This window comes from Chelmon rostratus, chromosome 9, assembly GCF_017976325.1.
Source record: "Chelmon rostratus isolate fCheRos1 chromosome 9, fCheRos1.pri, whole genome shotgun sequence".
Classification (NCBI taxonomy): Eukaryota; Metazoa; Chordata; class Actinopteri; order Chaetodontiformes; family Chaetodontidae; genus Chelmon; species Chelmon rostratus.
The window spans coordinates 18,718,567-18,738,719 of NC_055666.1; the positions used below are offsets into that span (position 1 = coordinate 18,718,567).

The window sequence follows — 20,153 nt, forward strand, 5'->3', positions numbered from 1 at the left end:
CGGAGCGGACTAAGTATAACATGAACATCAGCGAGTAACGATTTCACATGCACCTGAAGAGTAAGCCCCCAAAAACAGTGTGCAATTGTTGTTTTTCTTATTCTTTATCTAAATAAGAAGCTGCCAACAACAGGAAAACCAAACAGCTTTTTACACAGTTTATTTCTGTTAAATAAATTAAAAGCACCAAAAATCTGAAAAGATGAAAACAGGTGCGAGTGTTTCCTTGTGTACCTTTTAAACGTACCTCAATTTTATGAACAGATTGTGAAAAAAAAAACACAAGACAAAAAGCAAAATGAATCCATACAAACACATCAGTTGATACACTGGCATGAGACAACACCTAAAATCAGAGGTTATTGATTATATTGATTTTGTTGTTGACAGGATGATGGTAGTATTTCTACAGACAAAGTGAATAAATAAATGACTACTATAAAACGGCTCTCCCAAATGTTCTATTCCTACTGTTCCTTCAGGTCCAAGTCACCTTTTGGCAAAGCTCGGCTTGATTAAGACCAACAGAAGAATCTAGTGTATTGATGGCAATAAGGCAGAAGAAACTACACAAGGATAGAGCAACTTCAGCCCGACAGGCACTTCAAGTGCCATGATTGTCACTGTTGTCACATTACATCACGGGCTCACATTGTTTTCAAACATGAAATCTCCTGAAATTTCTGGAATCACTACATTACTGGAGATGCTGAACAAGGGAAAATAAAGTCGTAAATGTGAATATTTTTGTCCACTGGGAAGGCTAATGCTGACATCTCTTGGGTAAAACTGTTAAAGATGAAACACTGATTATACACAGCACAGAAGTTCCTTATTTCAATAACCATGACATGTTATGCAACAGTGACTGCAGGAAAAAAAAACCTCCTCAGTGGCACAAATGAGAAAGGTGCACAAAGACAGGCCGAATCCTGCGGAGTAATGAGCCATTAAATGTTGCTAAACTTGCACCCAGAAAATGCTGCATCACTTAAAACAGGAGTCTTTCTCATCTGCATTTACCATGAGGAACACGACGGCTGTGTCCTGGCATCAGACAGGCCTTACAACAACAAAAAGTGAGCTTTAAGATGTGGCAGAAATGAGGAAAAAGACATGTAAACACACAGAGACATTAACAGTACCACCTTCATGACAGACATGACAAACTGTAGACATCATCACCACCATAGCGACAGGCCCGTCAAACAGGGAAACAATCACTATTTACATGATTTAAGACATCAAGAACCACAGAGGGTGACTCTTCTCTCGATTCCGGTCGACCAGGAAGTTAGTGTGTTAACAGACTTGTTTCGTAACAGAAGAGGAACTGGCGAAAAGGAGATGTAAGGCTCACGGCTGAAGTTTCACAAAAACACAGCAAACATTCACGTTTTCTATAACCGGACGATAAAAACAAGCCGAAATATTTTACAACCAACGCGGAGCTGAAAATAATCTGTAGTCGGAACAAAAAACTGTTCAGATGGTGCAAACTTAGACGGAAAAAAAATATAAATAACAGGTAAAATACAGTGGGTATGGTAATGCTCGTAGATATCTTAATATTGTCTCCTCAGTTAAAATGCTGCAAAATGGATGATTGTCATGATTTAGCTTAAGCTTAAATATTCTTAGTATATAGATTTCCATGATTATCCCATTTCGATCTATTTAATGCTTTAAACCGTATACTAGTATTCAGTCTACTTCTCCAAACTTTAGGTATTTCCTTTTCTTTAGTGTAATAGAGTCTTTCTCTTAGTATCTATGGATCCATAGTGTTCTCCCATTTACACCACTCAATGCTCAGGGGCTATTTTGGCATGAGCACCTACAATAAGAAGGGTCAGCTGAGGATGAGGACAATCTAGTCTGGAGGCACGGGGCCTTTAGGTCATCAGGAAGTGCACAGGCATCAGTTCAAACCTCTTCCAAGTGCTTCCGAATACAGCGAGCGGTCAGTCTGTGAATGAACTGAAGATATGACACTTGGTAAAATCATCCTCTAACGCGAGTTTGTGAACGGTAGGGTGCAAACCACCTGCACTGGTCTCCAACAGATGACACAATACCAAGTGGATCATGTTACACAATGTCTTACAGGTCCACATCCATTACCGACAGTAAACCAGGTTGGGAATCAAGTAGAAACACGACTGACGAGGACCGTCGACGTCGGCTACTCCTCGTCTCCCGCCATGAGGAAACCCAGGATGAAGTCGATGGCTTTCTGCCGGTCGTGTGGTGTCTGCCTGCCCATCAGGTTGGGAGGTGGTCGAATAAGGAGGCTGGCAAAGAGTGTTGCTAGAGCACAAGAACGGGACAAAGAAATAAAGATATAGTGACATGAGACTTTTTTTTCTATCAAGTAAAATAAAAGAACGATTTAACATGTTCTGTATTATCATCAGTGTTGAATTCTTGTTGTGAGAATGCATGTCAGATGTTATGTATGCCATTTTATAGAAGTACAGTTAATGTAGTAGCTTCTGTTGTTGTCACAATAGCTTATAGGAAGTAAAATAACATGTTGGGAATAAAAACACAGAGAGCCACACTTAGAACCAACCAATTTACACTATAACGGTCTTAGTTATCTTTAGGTATTGTGCTATGTTGTCCAAATTAATTGACACTGATACACTAGGGTAAAAGTTATCAAACTGGCTGTTTAATGAACTGCATAACATGGGAGGTATCAATTTCATACCTATGAGGCTTGCTGTTAGGTTGTTGTTGTGTGAGTGCTTGAGAAGCTCCTTCAGAAATGCCATTAAGTAGCGAAACACGTTGCGGTGAGCCCGGGGCAACTGGGAGATCAACTGTCAATTATCAAGAGTGGACAAAGATTAGTCACATAAATGACTGAAGTTTATGATAGAGAAATCCTGATAATAATAATAATAAGCTAAAACAGTCTTTCTGCACTCTTTTCTGTACAGCTGCATGAAAAACACTTCAAACTTCCTCAAAGGAAACACTGTTTGCCAAACATCACACTGTAAACTGCAGCGCAAACAGATAACTGCATGCTTTTCACTGCACCTGTTTGCAGAGGCGGCTGTCATGAGCGCAGTCTAGGCACCGTTGGTAGAGTTCATAACACACCACTGGCTCCGGCAAGGCCTCCAAGAAGATCAGCAGAGCCTCAGCTACAGAGTGGTTACAACCAACTACATGGAGCAGTTAGGGAAGAACAAGCGACTACGGAGTCCAAAGCAGGCCTGTCGAGTGCATTCGTTCAGGTGCAGATTAAACATAATGAACAGGAATCATCCGGGTGGATTCATTTTCAGACTTGTAGCTAGAAAGCTCACATAGATTTTAGGAATTTTAGGATTAAGTGGGAAACCAATTCTTCTCATTTTGACTTCCTAACAACACAAAGTCACATGATTACTATACTTATTGATATTGTCATATCAATAAGTCATGCTACTGTCATGCTAATGCTAACACATCCTTGCGTTTAAGACACAACAGAGCCCACATGTTAACTGAGTTAGTATCTTAACGTTGCGTGTGTGTATCTAGGACTGGCTTCATAGACAAGGATACAGACAGAGTCTGGGATGCTGGTGTCCAGACAGTCGATGATGCTCTGCAGCTCCTCCTGTAGACCCGGTGTCTGGAACAAGTCCTCCTGGAAGACATGCAGAGACAAATATGGAACATTTCTAACAGTTCCCACAAGCACTTCTGAGTCCAAGTAGCATCATTATAGTTAGTTATTGTGTCATGCACACCTTAAAATTTGATCTTACTGTGCATATCAAGGTAGTTTTTAGAAAATACTACCTTTTCAGTATCATTCACTAACCTGCTACACAACAGGCAGTTTTCCCTGAGCATTTGAATGTATTATTCCTTTCAAGACATTATTAAAAAACACAAATACCCTGTTGCTTAAAAGTTAGAAATGCTAACACTGCGACAACAAAAATCAACCAACTACATCCCTCACTTTCACTGTTTAAAGGATAACTATGCTTTTTTACAACCTGGACCTTATTTCTAGCATTAAATACGACCATTTACTCCAACCTTGGTGGCATTTGGAGTCGTTTTGAAGAAATTAGCATCCATGCGCCGCCTCTATAAACGCATAATCTGCGGCGAGACTCGTTCATATTCCAATATTTTGTTATGATATGCTGGTGCTATTCCCCTCTGAGCCGGCGGTCGGTCAGCTTAACTGTTGTTTGGCACAGCTGTGGTTCGTTATTGCGTATTCGTAGCCGACGGCCGCAGAGTCAGCCGTGTTGTGGCTGGCTGCTCGCAGCGCCCGGCGTTCGGTAATGACATCATCCACGTCAGAGGTAGTTGTCTAGAGACGCAAGATATCGATAACATGCCACCACGGGCTCAGAGGGGAATAGCACCAGCATATCATAACAAAATGTTGGAATATGAACGAGTTTCATCGCAGATTATGCGTTATACAGAGGCTGCGCATGGATGCCCCGAGTACTCGCATTATACGGATATACTCGCCGCTCCTCTGGGGCTTATTTCTTCAAAACGACTCCAAATGCCTGGGTGAGTAAATGGGTGTATTTAATGCGACAAATAAGGTCCAGGTTGAAAAAAAAAAAAGTTATCCTTTAAGCAAGCTTATCAGCTCTCGGTGATAAACATCCTCTGTTGTAGCGAGTAGTTGATCTGTTGTAGCCGTCTCACCTGATCACAGGACTTGGTGAAGAGATGGTTGACAAGAATCCACACTTCCTTGGGGATCTTCAGAGGTTTGTCCTCAGTACTTGCGCCATCCACCATCAGGAAGTTCATCTTTGACTTTTCCTGATGAGAGATAACACGGTCACTAAGTAATACATTGACAAATTATAGCAGAGACATGAGATTATTTCCCAGAATAATATCCCAATATTTTCTGAAGCCTGACCGATTTTAACGGACGATATTGGCCTATCACAGACATATAAGTGCACTGATGTCATTTTGCACAATAAAGTTTATTGTTAAACTGAACAATAATCTGGCTCCAAGTGTGTGATAACCACATTTAAAGGATCAGAGACAGAGAGAGAAATAAAGATAGAGATGCAGAGAGATAGCTAGATAGATAGATAGATAGCTAGATAGCTAGATAGATAGATAGATAGATAGATAGATAGATAGATAGATAGATATCATCAATTCAGTGATGAAGAAAGAGCAGCACTGAAGTCAGGATTATCTCTGGGGTCTGGAAACTTGAAGGAGAGCCATTTCCGACAAGGCATTAGAAAGAGAGACGTTCCTTTTGTTGCTGCAAATGGAGCCCTGAGACTCAAGAGAGAGACGTCCAAAAATAACCACAGCTAGCGAGGCTATACATAAATGCAGGGGAAACCGGAGTGGGCCTTTAATGGGGACGATGCTAAGATAACATGCAGGACTAATGCGATATTCTGTAAAATGCTTCAACACCCAAAGCTTCTGCTGTGAACCTCCAGGGTATTTACAGTGAGGTGAATCTTCCAGAGGGGACTCAGACTAAGAAAGCTTCAAAATAAAACGTATAAACTGCAACATTGTCGGGAAACGAGGCCTAATTAATATTCTCAGTTGACATCTGTTTACTCGTGCAGCTATTCAGTTTCATTGCTCAGTAACAAGTTCTGAAATGGAAGAGGAGACTTGTCGCTTGGCTTCATCGGAGTGTTTGAGTTTAGCAGAACAGACGCTAATACCTCTTCTCATTAGCTTTAATCATGTGTATGAGGGAGCTGTGCAGCAAGGGTGACCTGCTGTGAAATGAGATTTGGTGTGTTGGTGTGTGTCTAACTTTCATTGGACTGGTATACCCTGTCCTCAATGGGCCAGGGGAGATTTAATGGGTGACTGATCCGCGCACACAGATTATAACTAAAGCTGCACGGCCTGGTTTGTGACGGCCTGTGGGTTACCAATTGTTGCCCTTGTTGGCTTTTTGAAATGCAGTGCAAGCATGCACTGATTCATTCTTCTGATTAGCTAGTGAAGCCACTTTTTAGTTAACCTAGGGTTGTAAACAGCAGGTGAGTGTCAGTGCACAATATTGTAGCTGCAAAGCACTGCACGTTAAAAGGAATACACTGTGTCACGTACTTTCTGAGAGTTAGATGAGAGATTCGATGCCACTCTTTTGTCTGTGCATCAAATATGGAGCAAGAGCTAAGAGACGATTAGCTTAGTTTAGCATGAAGCCTGGAAGCAGGGGTAAAGAGCCAGCCAGGCTCTCTCCAAAGTTCAAAAACACATCTACCAACATCTCTACAATTGTTGTTTGCAGCATCTTGGTGTCTGCCAAGCCTACAAACTCATGGATCTGTTCCTGAAACTGGACCCGGACCAGAGTTCATGTCCCGCAATAACCCCACCTCAACCATTTTCTGGTTGAATGCCCATTTAGAGGTGCTGTGGAACAAAGCAAGCTTCCCTCTGCATGCAGTCTTTATGCTGAGGCTAACTCCCTTCCAGCTCTAGCCTCCATACTTAACCTACAGACATGATATGGTATCAAATTTCGAATCTAATTCTCAGAAAAGAAAGCAAATGAGGACATTTCTATGCATTAAAAAAATCTGAAATCTTTCTACTACAGCACGTGAATCTGAAAGGTTACACATTAAGATAAGAAAAAACTTTATTTCTCCCCAGCCTGGGAAATTTGGGCATTACAGGGTGTAGCCTGTGCAGGGACTTTTGTTGATATCATATCCTGACATGACTAATTCTAACAATACTTTACCGTAGCCGTTTGCTATTTTATGACATCAACAATTGAGGGAGGTCAATTAAGTGTCATAAAGCAGAAACTTGATCCCTGAAGCCTTGTCGTTAACGCGACATTGACCCTGACTTGCCCAATAGCGGATTAGTATCACTGTTAATATTTTACCTTTTCCATGTAGCTGTCCTCTCCCTGAGCAAGAAGTCAGCCCACAACCACAGTGAAGAGTTGGAAAGGAATGATCAAGGCAAGGAGAGGCGATGAAGAGAAACAAAAGAAGAAAGTAGACAGAAGTGGTATGCATAAACACAGAATCAGAAAAGTGATTGATTATAGATTGTTCTTGCATTAATCATTGATCAAGTACACCAGGTAAGTGGGAAAATGGAATAGTTTCAATAGAAATAAAGGAGCACTGAATGATAATAGCAGTATATTCCAAAGCCAAAACAGATAAAGTAAAAAATAGCATTATGGAAACAGACAGAGGTGAATGTGTTAAGGCCAGAGGAGTCTATTTATGTAAAGCACTAATATGGGCCTAACCTGAGTCAGTTTTCCCTGTTTTTAGGAGCTCCCTTCCTATGTTTTTGCCACTTCCTCGTTCCCTCGGCCTCTCTTGGCCAGAAATATACAGGTTGAGACATTTTCTGCTCTCCAAATATAGGCCCTCTGTGTGACTGAGTCTCTCCTGAGGGATTGAACAAGCCCTCACACGCTCCTGCTCTAGGTTTCAGGTAGTGAATAGCTACAGAGTGAGGAGCAGCCTTCAGATTACAACCTGAGGTTAACTGCTCTGTGTAGAGGAAGGTTTGGGTTTCGTAATCAACTAATCTGAGGAAAATATGTCCCTCACTAATCCTATAACTTTGTCTGACTGGATTTCCCTTTTCATGACCGCTGGACTAGCTTTTCCTCACCAGGTCAATGAGTTTGGTGATGGGGATCTCTCTGATGGGCTTCTTCATGCGGCACAGAGTCTCCAGCGAGGTGCCAAAGCAGCTGGGCAGGTAGTTGCCAGAGATGGTAATGAAGTAGTCCTTGCCACGGTCCAGATGGAGCACCAGAATGTCCTCTATGGAGTCCTCTCCGGAGTTCAGCAGTGTGACAGAGTCTTTGCTGACATACACTTCCAGATAGATCTCCAGGGTCTCATCTGTTCAGGGAGATAAGGAAGTGGTTCACAGGGAAACTTTCTGAGGAACTCTGATGAGAGTATTGTCAGAGGGTTTAGCTGCAAACTATCTGTTGTGTTTGAGCACCGACTATCCGCTTTTCTGTACAAGCTGCATTACACAGTCAACACACGAGGACAACATTAGACAATATTATTAAATGCAACAATTAAAAAAGGGTGAATGGCATAATCCTTCACAATGACAGTATTACAGTGGTCAACAGTACAAAGCTGTCCTGAAGGGATAGAACTAAATCTATAATCTCCCTTTTACATTTCATCATCAATAATCAAAAGACCACATGATCACAGATCTAAAACTGAAGGTAACAAGCCTCGGGATGATCAAAAAAGAAAAGGGAGTCATTAAGATGAAAAGGACTTACTCGGCTCTAAGAATCCATCGCTTGGCTCGGCACGGAGCCAGGGCTTGCAGTACTGCGAGTCATTCAGTTTGGGGATGAAGGCAAAGTGACAGGGGACCTGCCCGTCATTTGTTATTAGGAAGCGCTCCTTTTGAAGCTGCCGGAATTTCACATTCTCAAATGTAAACTGCAGGACAGAGATAGAGAGGAGACATTAACCACAGACTGCCAGTAACTTTATCCTACAAATGTCAACAGGCTGCTTTGTTTTGAAGGTTATTAGTGATTGGTGCCTGAGATTGTATCAGTGAGGAAGAAAGATAAGACAGACCCTCCGTATGATGAGTGCACATACGTGTGAGGACTTTTTTACCTCTCTTCTGCTCAGAGATAAAGATGGAAGGAAGTCATTCTCCATTCTGTCCATCGCCCGGACAATCTCCTCAAACACCTTTTTGTGGCGCTCCTCATTGACCACTTTAACCTGTTACACAAAGGTCCTCTTAATCAATGTTATCAGATAGATTTTCAGAATCAAGAACCTTGCTTGTTTCAACCAAAACCAGACCGTTTAGGGATGCTATATCTGACGACATAGCTTCTTACCCCGACACTGAAGAGGGAGCTGACAGGCTTGTGATCACTAGTTTGCAGCTCCATGTGACTCCGGTATTTGAGCTGCTTGACATTGTTGCCCCTCCACAGGATTCTGTCACACCAGGCTGGGACACGGCACTTCCCACTGCAGGAAATAGTATCAGTGGCAAAGTGAAGGGTCAGACATCAGACACTCTTACAGTACTGCTGACTCTGTGTTAGTGTCATGATAAGGCCGGAAAAGGTTTCGGTACTAGCAAAACTTTATCAGGATTCCGAAGAAGACAAACTGAAACTGAGGAGGAGTTGGAAAATTGTAATAACATAGCAAATCTAGGAGTGAATCTGTGCATTCAATCGTATAAAAAGAAGTTACAGGGATATGTTTTTACCTTGAGTCCCATCGATCTGTTTTGGGGTCGTACTTATATGTGGGAATGAAGTTGATCTCCCCCTCCATGAAGTCTGTGAAGGCTCTCTTTGTCTGCCTCTGAATGTTCAGCTACACAATGAAAAGCAGCAACATTGCTTTATTTAGTAAAAAAAACAGAATCCTTTATTGTCCACTATCATCACACAGAGTTAAAGAGGGAATCACGACAGAGTACAAACAACCTGTGTAATAATGGCCAAACAGCTTCAGTTTTAGATATATTTGCCTGACCTCTATTTATCAAGAAATATTCACTGTTTCAGTTTCAGTTTTGTCACACTATCAAACATTTACAAAGGTTGACACACATGAGAGAGTTGCAAAACGCGAGCACAGCCTACTCACACAAGCAAGGAAATTTTACTAACGGCTACTGAACAGAAACACCAGGAGTGCAGCTGAAGCGCCCAAGTGCAAAATTCTCTTATTTTGTGTCAAAACGACTAAACGCAAGCCAAATTATGGAAGTAAAACTTTTAATACTGCTAAAGAGAGAAACTGCAAACTCCACAGTGATAGAAGCATTTTTTCTGTACCTACAGTAACAATTATCACAATTATATCTTTAACTTGCGGTAACACTCATCTATGTTTTTAAAGTTAAGAAAGAAAAAGTGGAAATATTCTTTTTCAGCTGTCGGTCGTTGGTGCACAACAATTAAGTTTAGAGAAAGCCCTGACAGTCTCTTACCTGATCAACCTCCTGAAGCTTTTTTAGCTCGCTCTTAGCGATGTACTGTTTGACCTCAGCAGCATCGTACATGAACAGACGATAGTTTAAATCCCCGAGCCAGATCACAACACTGAAACACAAAAAGACACATATGTCTTAAAATGACAGAACTGGGGAACTAAAAGAGAACTGTAGTCTGAAGCTTATATTCGTACAGTTACTAGGACAGTGACCCTGATTAAGTCTAAGTAATAAGAGTTTTGTAGTATGCATTAATTTAGTTTAGTCGTGCAGAATGCTGGAAAATGCGGAAATTCTTCTTTTCTGAATAAGAATTCAGTTACAGCTAGTGGTGAACAAAACCTTAAGCTGAGGATACAAACGTAACTAATGAGCGCAACATCGGAGTGTTCATGTGATTTCAGAGCCACGTTTTCACTTTGGACATGAACGACTGAGGAACTCACTCGTGCTTGACGATACTGAGCGGGGGGTGGTCCAGTAAGTGGAAGGTCATGCGGGCGCATATGTCTTTATAGTCCTGGTTGCGCCGCTCAAAGTCTTCCACGTGCGCTGCTAGATGGGAGTTGACGATGCAGAAGCTTGTGTTGTGGAAAACAAATCTCACTGCCACGCCTCCTTTGTTCCCCTGAGGGAAAAAAACAAAAAAAAAAATGCAAAGATCAGGCTGGCGGTTTGACATATAAATAGCCTCTTATTTAAATTAGGCAAATGCATGTGGGAATCTACATCCAGCTGCAGTTCCAGCAACATTTTTAAGTATTTCTTCACACTGAGGGATACAGCATTTTTGAATATTTTACTAGTTTCTCATGAGCTACTGCACTTGAATGAAAAAAAGACATTAATCCCATGATTGTATATGACTGTGTGTATTTTGAGGCATTCAGTCTCAGTTTAGTGTGAACAAACCATTTTTCCCATGATTCCCGTCCCCACGTGCTCTGCAGCCACTTCTTTCATGTGATTCTTGAGTGTCTTTTTGACAAAGACCACAAGCATCATCCCGACCAGTCGTATGATCCGAACCTGTAGACATGGAAGCAAGTCAGCACATTTGCCCCCTGCATCAACATGGCAGGACCCAATTGTCCAAGACCGTATTCATTCATGGTAAACGGTGAGAAAGTCTTTCTCTACTCACCCTCTTGTACTTGGCTTTTGGGTGCAAGCTCCTCTCTACAGCTTCCACCCACTGCTGCTCCTTGGACGAGTCCATGTAGAAGAAAGCTTCAGTGCTCAGGTCCAACTCTTGAAAACTGGAGTCACAAACCAAGTTACCATTATGGACGTTATTAAAGCAAGAGGACTATGTATGAGTTTATGGTCAGAAAAGTACAATATGATGAATTCTCACTGACCCCAGAGCATAAATATCAGGAGGCTCTGTGTCACAGCACAGCCACGGCTCAAGGCTGCTGTCTGGAGATTGTCCATTCACGTTCCACGTTCCTGTGAAAAACCTTAAGAAACACAAAGCAGAGTTAATGCACAATGTAGGGTTCATGTGTGCAGGAGCAGCATTTTTGAATTGTTGTATTTCGATATCAAGGCAACTAAAATAACAGCATGCAGAACAAAGAAGCTCCTCTCACCTGAAGGTCTCGATGTCCACATACTCGTTCTCCTTCTTACCCAGGCGGTGTTTGATGAGGTATTCTCTTTGTCCTGCCTGGCTGGAGAACATGTCCTGCCTCATGCTGTTGGTGGTGGGGCTGTCGCACCAAGATGGTTGCCTGTCCACGCGGTCAAATCCTGACCTGAAGCTACTGCAATGGAAAAAGTAGGTATTACTTAACAACAGCAATACTTTAGACAAATTCTACTTTGAGATATTGAGCCTCCTGGCAAAATCAGGCATCCTTGAAATGATAGTTTCCAGTGTTTCCAGTAAACCTGACCTTGTGTCATGACTTACTCTGGTTTGGTGCTCGCGTCTTTGGCCTGCAGGGAGACAACTCTGTCTTTAGGGACTGGTGGAGGAGGCAGAGGATTGGATGGAGTGTAGGAGGCTTTGCGAGGTGGTAGAGGAGGGACAGGAGGAGGCTCCCTGGAGGCTACTATGCGGTTCTGATGGTTCTTCTTTTCCTCCACTTTCAGAGCGTGGTTGAAGTTGTCCTCAAAGCCAAAGTCCGAGGCAAGTGATTGAACTGGATCTACAGGCACAGGAAGTTCAAAAGCAGAGGATTCAATCTAACGGCAACTGAAACTAATTAGGAAGGCAGAGACTTTAGATGAAATGAAACATATAGGTACCATTTACACAACTGTTGGATTTTTCTAAACATAAACACAGTGTATGCATGTATTACCTGTCTTACTCTGATTCGTTAACATGCTGTTGTTGAGGTTGGGAGGCAGTGCACTGGTAGAGTTGGGTGGCTTGACTCCAGAGCCTACAGAGTTAGCAGTCTTGTTTGCTCTTTGTGGTGGGATTGGAACTGGTCCTCTGATGGTTGTTGGCGCAAGGGGCTCCATCGCTTTGGGTTTCCTGAGTTTGGATTGAACTGAGAAAATTAAACGGCATTGTCAGAAAGAAGCACGTCATGATCCAGGGCTAGCACAACCTTACTCAGGCAGAAAGGAACATCTTTACAGGGATCTTAAGCAGTGTAAAAAAAAAACAAAACAATGATGGAGTTACAGCTTCCTCAAGATGGAAGCTAGTATGCCTTATTAAATGCTTTCACTTTACTTAAGTAAATTCAGATCCTGTATCAGATGACCTCTCTGAGTGTAAATATGAACACAGACACAAATGAGCCAACACCCAGAAGAGCAATGCTGTCATAACAGGAAGTAGAGGATACCGGCTTACAACTGGCTTATTGATAACAAGACTAAAGTGTACAGTTCCTCTGTAGCAGTACTAATTACTATGTGATGTTACAGTAAATAAAGGCAAATGATAGTGGTAATATTGAAACTGGATGAACAGGTTCTGAGTATTGAAATAATTATAACTCACTGCCAAACCAAGATCTCGCTTCAAAATCTATTATTTCTGCAGGGTGTTGGCCAGCGAGGTGGCAACAACAACACGGCTTCATTAACCACAGTTTACACACATATAAACCCATGTGAAAAGGAACATAGCTCAAAGCTGACAAAGAATCCTTTATATTTTCATCATTAAGGGAGCACAGATAAAGACACAGGTCCTGCAGTATTTACCCTCAAGGTTACTGTTTAACTCAAGCATCTCACTGTTCCCAGTCAAAAGGTTGCCATGGGTGCAGCAACAGAATGCGTGGTGAACCTCCATACATCACACAAAAGTGGTGCCCATACATTATATTCTTTAAGTCCATGCAAGCTTTCCCTACAATTGTGATAAACAGGTGGTTGTGCAGAGGTGTGATTATTTTAGATAACAAAATGGATCATTGGTTCCTCTCCTCTAACACAAAATGATTTCAGAAGAAAGTCCCACTGCTTTGCAGGAATTATATCACACTGCCAGTGATATCTTGTTATTTTGGTAAATGAAACAGTCAAAGTTTTCTCATTAATTTGAGTGTGTATCAGCTACATGACTCAAACATAAATGTAAGAATGAAAGCATAATAGCTATTAAATTGTAAAACACACTATACAAGGAAAAGGAAAGACGATCTTATCTGAGGAAGAATGGACAACAATATGGATGTATGTGGAAGTGTACCAGTTCACAAAATTGGAAAGCGTTTAGTTGGAAAAGCCTTAAAAGGTACTTATTACACACTTTTGGAAATCCCACTATGATGGTAACTCTCCAGTTTCCTGGAGAAACTGGAAATGTAAATGCAAATTATTACCATGGTTTCTGTGATCGCACTATTATTAAAGGCTTTTTGAGAGTGATAAACAACATTTTTTCAGATGTCAGGTGCCCCTGGAGAGTACAGCCATATTTTTTGGACATATTTGGAAATATTTCTTAAATATATTGCTGGCAGTGGGTAAAAAAGGCTCTGATGAGGACACGGGGGAGCCCAACTTTAAATGCATGGATGGACATAATGCCCCATAGGCCAGACTATAATTCTGTAAATCTATAAATATATATAGCAAATAAAAGATCACTTCCTAATTGTCCATGGTTTGCACAACTTCTGTTTTAATTTGCCACAGATCTCAAAAAGGTGTATTGCACACAAATACTAACGGGTAATGCACGCATTCAATATTTGAAACTCATTCAATGGAAATGTGTTTGATGCTGAATGCCAATAAAAACAAATACTAAAAAAGGAAGGAAAGCATAAAAACATAAGCCTTAGCACTTTAAAGGTAGATCTGATTTCAAAAATTGCAGCCAAATGAGTTTTTCCACCAGTGTGGGTGGCAAGAATGCACAGGAAATCAGCGAGCAGTGTAATCCGCCCTCACTGAATAAATGTTAGATGAGTGATTAAATAATTAATCATCCAACTGCTTTAGACTAGACAGTGGAGTCTTACCTTGTTGCTGAGCACTCTTCACCTGGGTGAGGAAAGTACGAGTCCGATCATCTTCCTGCAGTTCCAACAGTAGCTCAGGGGCTTTTTCTCCTTTGATTCGTATCCTAACACTTGAGAGGGCTTGAGGAGTACAGAAAACACAGACAATTACACACATGTTGGCCACGTTTAAACTTTGCAAACGGCATTATGCAGCATTCTTTCAGGGAGCCCTGGTAACTCATGACCAGCATCTGCTGCTAAATAAAGGACATTTGACTGAAGGCATGCTCTAAAAATGCAGTATGGCTGGAAAGGGGTTGTGTTGCAATAAATGCCAAGTGCTAGCTCTCTTTTGTTCCCACAAGAAATCATTCCTTCTGGCATGCTTGAAGGACAAAAATAACTTTCTGTATCATGTCTGTTTGAGAACAATTACCTGAAGAGAGGTAAAAATAAATAAAAATAAAAAAAGTACTTACAATCTACTGTGAAGTTAATAAGAAGAGCCTCTTCAGCCTCTGAAATGAAAGAGGAAAGACAGCTTAAACGGTGCCCATGGAGTTCAAAGTTCTGTTGTGAGAGTGATCCAGAGCAGTGGTATATTACTTTAACAGGCTCTAGTTGTTGATTTTTAAATTTCATTTTCTAAGCACAAAGGACATGCTTCCTGGGCTTTCACCCTCACACCACTGTGACATGACATATGATGCATAGTGGGTGAAAGAATGTGAGGTAAGGCTTCATAAGCATTCGTCTACAGGACAGGAATCACAAACATCTCACAGAAGAATACAAGGAAATGAAAAATTGTTTGCAGCAGTTGGTGACTTAAAATATCCAGAACATTTGATCATACTGAGTGTACCCAAAACAGTGATAGGACAAAAAAAAAAAAAAAAGGGTTACATACCTCGCACTATTTCAAAATTACCATTGATGGGTATAGACAGCTGAGCCACTGGACGAGACACAACAGCTTCAGGGGTGGCCAAAACACCCAATCTGTATGAGAACAGCACAAAGTCCCAGCCCACTTAACATCAGTTCTGTGATGTTTAAACTTCACTTTAATATTACAAGTTTCAAAAGACTTAAAGCATATACGGACAAGCTGCAGCAACTGTTTCTCATAACAGCCATTCGCTTGCAATTAAAATTGTGTTTCATGCACAGCATTCAGTCTGAACATTTGTGATGCAATATGGGTAAATGTAACATTCAGATTAGAGTATAATTATAAAAGGATTAAAATGTGAATTTAGGATTTACAAAAATCTGAAATGCACATGCACACATGCAAAAGTCTCCTTAAGCCTAATTTGCTAAATTGCTTTAGTTCAACAAGCACAAAATGGCACAGGATTAACTAACAAATGCTCAGCTTCAAGCAAGTTTTCCTGATAAAAGTATACCGCAGCAACCGGGAGCACATTCAGATGAGCTACGCTTTGGTCATTAAATAATCAATGTAAGCAGCTTCAAATCTGTGATGTGGGTTAATGTAGGCAGGGATCATATTTCAGTTTGTAACAATGGCTGAATAACAGTCAGGGTCAAAGCAGCATGCTGGGCACTGCCCACCCTTCCTCTCCACTTCACAAGAAGTCTGATTACTGTTGAAGAGAGGAAAATGATTCAGCACTGCGGGTCTAAATGTGTCAGAGGGACTTGCTGTTCTCCTGAGTCAGCAAGGGCCCCTCTGATGTCGTAGACTGCTTGACAATTATAAACAGAGAATATAGCCTCCTCAAGGATGTGGACAAAACAATGAAAACACCTTACAATACAACAGCCCTGTGTTAAACACAAATGATGTAGTAAAGCTAATGAGGCCCGGTTTTATCTGAGTCTGTTAAGTTGCTTCAACTTCCTGCTTACTTCTGAGGTTATAGTTTCTATTACGCCTACTTTCCATTAAAGTAGTTGTTTTTATAACTTTACTATAGCTGCAAATTGGTACATCAGAGGTGAAGTCTGCAAAAGTAGAAAAGTGTGGCAGAATAGTTTCAAAAAGCATAAGTCTGCAAGGGCACAGACAACAGGTGGCCCCACGCACATCCTTGTCAACACTGACTACAAAAACTCAGCTCTCAGAAACAAGAAAAAAAGAAGCAATAAAATTGAGGAAATATTACTAGCAATAAGAAAAATTATCTTCCAACAGAGCAGCAAAATTTCACTTATCAAGATTTTTAAAACAAGTAAAAATATCTAGTTTAGATTATTTGTCTGTGAACATTTGTCTGAATGCAAACAAAATCAGACTTCAACAAAGCAGTTTCAGTGTGCAACAAACAAAAGAAACAAAATCTAAGAAGGAAGTTACATTATCTTTTTAATGATTAATGATTTAAAAAAAATCTTGCAACAAGTGAAATGCTCTCACATAAAAAACTGCCCAGGAAGATATATCTTGTCAGACAAAAAAACAAGCATACATTGTCAGATTCACATTAGTATTTACTGTACGGCTGTTGCATTGCAATGTGCTTCTTTTGTTATTTTGTTCACCCTGTAATAACAAACCAGTTATATGTTATAAGATCTGTATAGCACCTGATCTCCATGACTCTTCACCATTTTTGCTGTCAGGAGAGGAGTTTAGTGTGTGTGGTTTTAACACAGTCAGCTGAGGACGGAGCTTGTGTGCCCATGTGAGTCTCATTACAGTCCAGGACTAAAGACGAGGAATTCTGCGTAATGCGGAGTGAACTGGCTGCTGGTAGGTGTAATTGCTTTCTCCCTCACACTAGTGCAAGGCACAACCTGCTACAAACACAAACTACATTGATGGTTTAACACACCCACTGCTGTCTCCCACAACATCCCCTTTTACAAAACAAATGCTGAAGCTGCCAAGACGCAGTCACAACAGCTCCACAGGCAGCAGTGTCCTGTACCAAACTTCCAGAGTCACTGATCCATGCAGCAATTCATGTCTTTTTTCAACTGGGCTACATGACACCTGACACTGAAACATTTTGTGACTATAACATACAATATTTCTTTGAGTTCGTCAAAATGCAGAACATCGCAGGTCTGATAGCGCATTTGACCTGTTTGATTTAGCTACACAGACTGCCTCCAGCAAAACTAACACTTATGTAATATAATTCACTATAATATATTCACTAGATAACAGAGGACAACCACCCCTAAAGCACAATCATCAAACTGCACAATCTAAATCATCTTGTTTATTAGTCAGTGTGACGCAATCATGGCGCACACCTTTGTGATACAATGCATTGTGCGAACCATCTTGATGCAACTTCATTTGCAGCTTAAAAGCCATATTTGGCCTAAAAAGCAATACAGCTATTCAGCGCATGTCAATCAAAGACAGCAGAAAATATCAAATAGTTGCCAATTTAAGAGAAGAGCAGGTCAGACACTTCAGATTTACTGCAGCAAGTATCTACCCTCTGAAACAGAACATGCTGTCAAAAAGTTCATCAGAATAAAGCAACAGCTGAAAGCAGAGGATGCTGCAGATGATCATCTAAAGAGCTGCTTCAAAAGCTCAAACATGACCTGTGACATCTCACGAAATTGATCTACCACCTGACAAAAAAAATATATATGAATTTTCAGTTATCAGGTTCTCTGATACTTACATAAACTCTCCACTGCGCTCAATAAGTGTCAGTAGTCTGGGCTCCTTCTGGCCAGCCCTCAGCTCCTGACCTCTTACAGTGTGAACATCACAATCAAGGAATTATTGTGACTGAGGATGAGAAAGGTGCTTGGACAGCCCAAGCACTGAGTTTTAGTTTTCATTTCAATCAACCGCAGACAGGGCCTCACTTTTTTTAGGCTTGTAAGTTAGTATACGTGTAGTTAGACTGAGAAGTACTCATAAGTTATCATTTCTGTTAGAAGAAGCCATGCTTATTGAAAATCAGGGAGCAAATGTGACAAATGAGAAGTCATAAGGCAGTGAAAAAACAGAGAAAGCAGTTCAGTGGCTAAGGTGGTTAAGTTAGTGACAGCCAGTGTAATAAACTAAATCGTGGCTAACGTTATTAAAGAGCAAGTGGGTTTAATTAGCTAATTATAGATGAGATTGGTCATACTGGTATGATTAGCTTGTAGTGGTCTGAATTAAAAGTCAACTGTAGCTATAGAAGAACCAGGTAAATAAACTCACACTAGTTAAGCAGCTAACTGAGCTACCAAATACAGTTAATGTCCACGTATCTGATTACCAAATAATTTCGTCAAGTTAGCAGACTTGCTAACATTGAGAGATGGAACCTGAGAAAATGATTCAGTAAAGCTAACGTTAGCCAACGAGCTACAACAAACTGAAAAAAACATACGAAACGGTTGGAACTTAATTCAAAAAGGATATTGCCAAGCACTCCTCGCTGCATATTCCCAAAGAGGACTCCATTCTTACCGATATGTAATAAATAGCGATTTATCATTGGCTAGCGACTTTGTGTTGGTTCAGTCCAGACACGGACAGAGAAAGTTAAATCTCCACCCGGTGCGGCGGCGACTGCGGCGGCCTTCCGGGTGACAGCTGTTCAGCAGGGTTGTTGCTAATGCTAACCGCTCGTTAGCTTATTAGCCAGATGTTGTTGTTGTTGTTGTCGTTGCTGGATGGGATCACAAATGTTCAACAGAGTCGAGAAGTCAAAACATTCCGGTTAGTGTGCGCCATTCTGTCAAAAAAGCTTGAAATATTGGGTCTCCCTTCAGTTCAGTGAGCGGGCTGGTCAGATTAGCTACATGGATGACAGTTTGGGCAGATTTAGCTAGTTGCGCTCCAGTAGGGAGTTTGCTATGTAGACTCCCTCCCTCCTCTCTCCCTCTCCCTGCTTAGTTATTCGTGGATTCTGCTTCATCTTCTTCATTTTTAAGCGCGAATGGCATCAAGTATGAGGCCCGTATCGCCACCTTCTGGCGCGGAGACTGAATGCAGCCTCTCTGCTCTGACGGGATCAAACAGAAACTGCAACATTAGGTGGTAAAATTCATAATCATTTTCATATCAAACTTGTGTTAACACCTCTGTTTGGGATTACTTTGCAGCATTTAAAACGAGTGGTGGAAAATAACTAGTCACATTTGCACTGTACTAAAGTACAATTTTGAGGTACTTGTACTTTACTTAAGCTTGTCGAATTTCTGCTACTTTATGTTTCTACTGCACTAGATTTCAGAGGAAAATATTGTGCTTTTTACTTCACTACATTTACTTAACTGCTATAGTTACTCATTACTTTTTACATACAAAACTTATGATCAGTTTATTAAATATAATGAATTGTTATAGGTTAAAGCTCCCACACACTCTCATTGTTTTATCTTGTTGCACACAATAATAATGTCTGTATAAAAAATATTTTGTGAGCATAAGATAAAACAAATATATTGTCTTCTGGGACCTTGAAGGCTCCTGATTTATATATATTGTTATATATTATACTGCATGTATTGTATATTAAACTATACTATTCTATACTCATTCTGTATTATATTTAATGTATGACTTCTGTATGACACTATTTATTATGTTCTACTATATAAATACATTCCACCCCATCATATATCTTGTACAACTGTATGTATAACTATGTCTATACTATAACTTTATTATGCTATTGTTATATAAAGTATATATTATATATATCATATACTAGACACCTGCTATTATTAATCACACTACCATCACTTTTGCTATGTAATTTTGTCTTTAATCGCTCTCAGTTTGTATCTTTACTTCTATTTCTG

The 20,153-nt window shown here is 40.7% G+C and overlaps 1 protein-coding gene across 3 annotated transcripts; it reads right to left on the reverse strand.

Annotated features, from left to right (window-relative positions):
* Nucleotides 1–193: 193 nt before the first annotated feature.
* On the reverse strand, nt 194–19,195 carry ocrl (OCRL inositol polyphosphate-5-phosphatase). 3 transcript variants are annotated; one of them, XM_041944241.1, is made up of 24 exons: nt 18,766–19,195; nt 18,029–18,108; nt 15,322–15,413; nt 14,891–14,929; nt 14,430–14,549; nt 12,300–12,494; nt 11,906–12,143; nt 11,583–11,756; nt 11,349–11,450; nt 11,132–11,246; nt 10,900–11,016; nt 10,434–10,615; nt 9,985–10,096; nt 9,253–9,362; nt 8,870–9,005; nt 8,637–8,747; nt 8,285–8,450; nt 7,642–7,877; nt 6,890–6,913; nt 4,687–4,806; nt 3,565–3,649; nt 3,052–3,179; nt 2,717–2,828; nt 194–2,310 (listed from the first exon to the last, which is right to left on the reverse strand). In XM_041944241.1, exons 1-24 carry the CDS (start codon nt 18,805–18,807, stop codon nt 2,186–2,188), a joined length of 2,961 nt encoding a protein of 986 aa, XP_041800175.1. In that variant the 5' UTR covers nt 18,808–19,195; the 3' UTR covers nt 194–2,185. The 3 variants fall into 3 exon arrangements, with proteins under 3 accessions (XP_041800175.1, XP_041800176.1, XP_041800177.1); XM_041944242.1 differs by lacking the exon at nt 6,890–6,913 and having other exon boundaries at nt 195–2,310; XM_041944243.1 differs by lacking the exons at nt 14,891–14,929; nt 15,322–15,413; nt 18,029–18,108; nt 18,766–19,195 and having other exon boundaries at nt 196–2,310; nt 12,300–12,478; nt 14,430–14,535.
* Nucleotides 19,196–20,153: the final 958 nt, after the last annotated feature.

Bases quoted from the DNA above. Each gene is read 5' to 3' on its own strand.
- ocrl (XM_041944241.1), bottom strand. From the start codon at position 18,807: ATGGAGTCCTCTTTGGGAATATGCAGCGAGGAGTGCTTGGCA. The intron at 9,006-9,252 runs GTAAAAACATAT...TATTTCCTGCAG, and splicing joins ACAGATCGATGGGACTCAAG to TGGGAAGTGCCGTGTCCCAG. The intron at 4,807-6,889 runs GTAAAATATTAA...ATCTCTCATCAG, and splicing joins AGGACAGCTACATGGAAAAG to GAAAAGTCAAAGATGAACTT.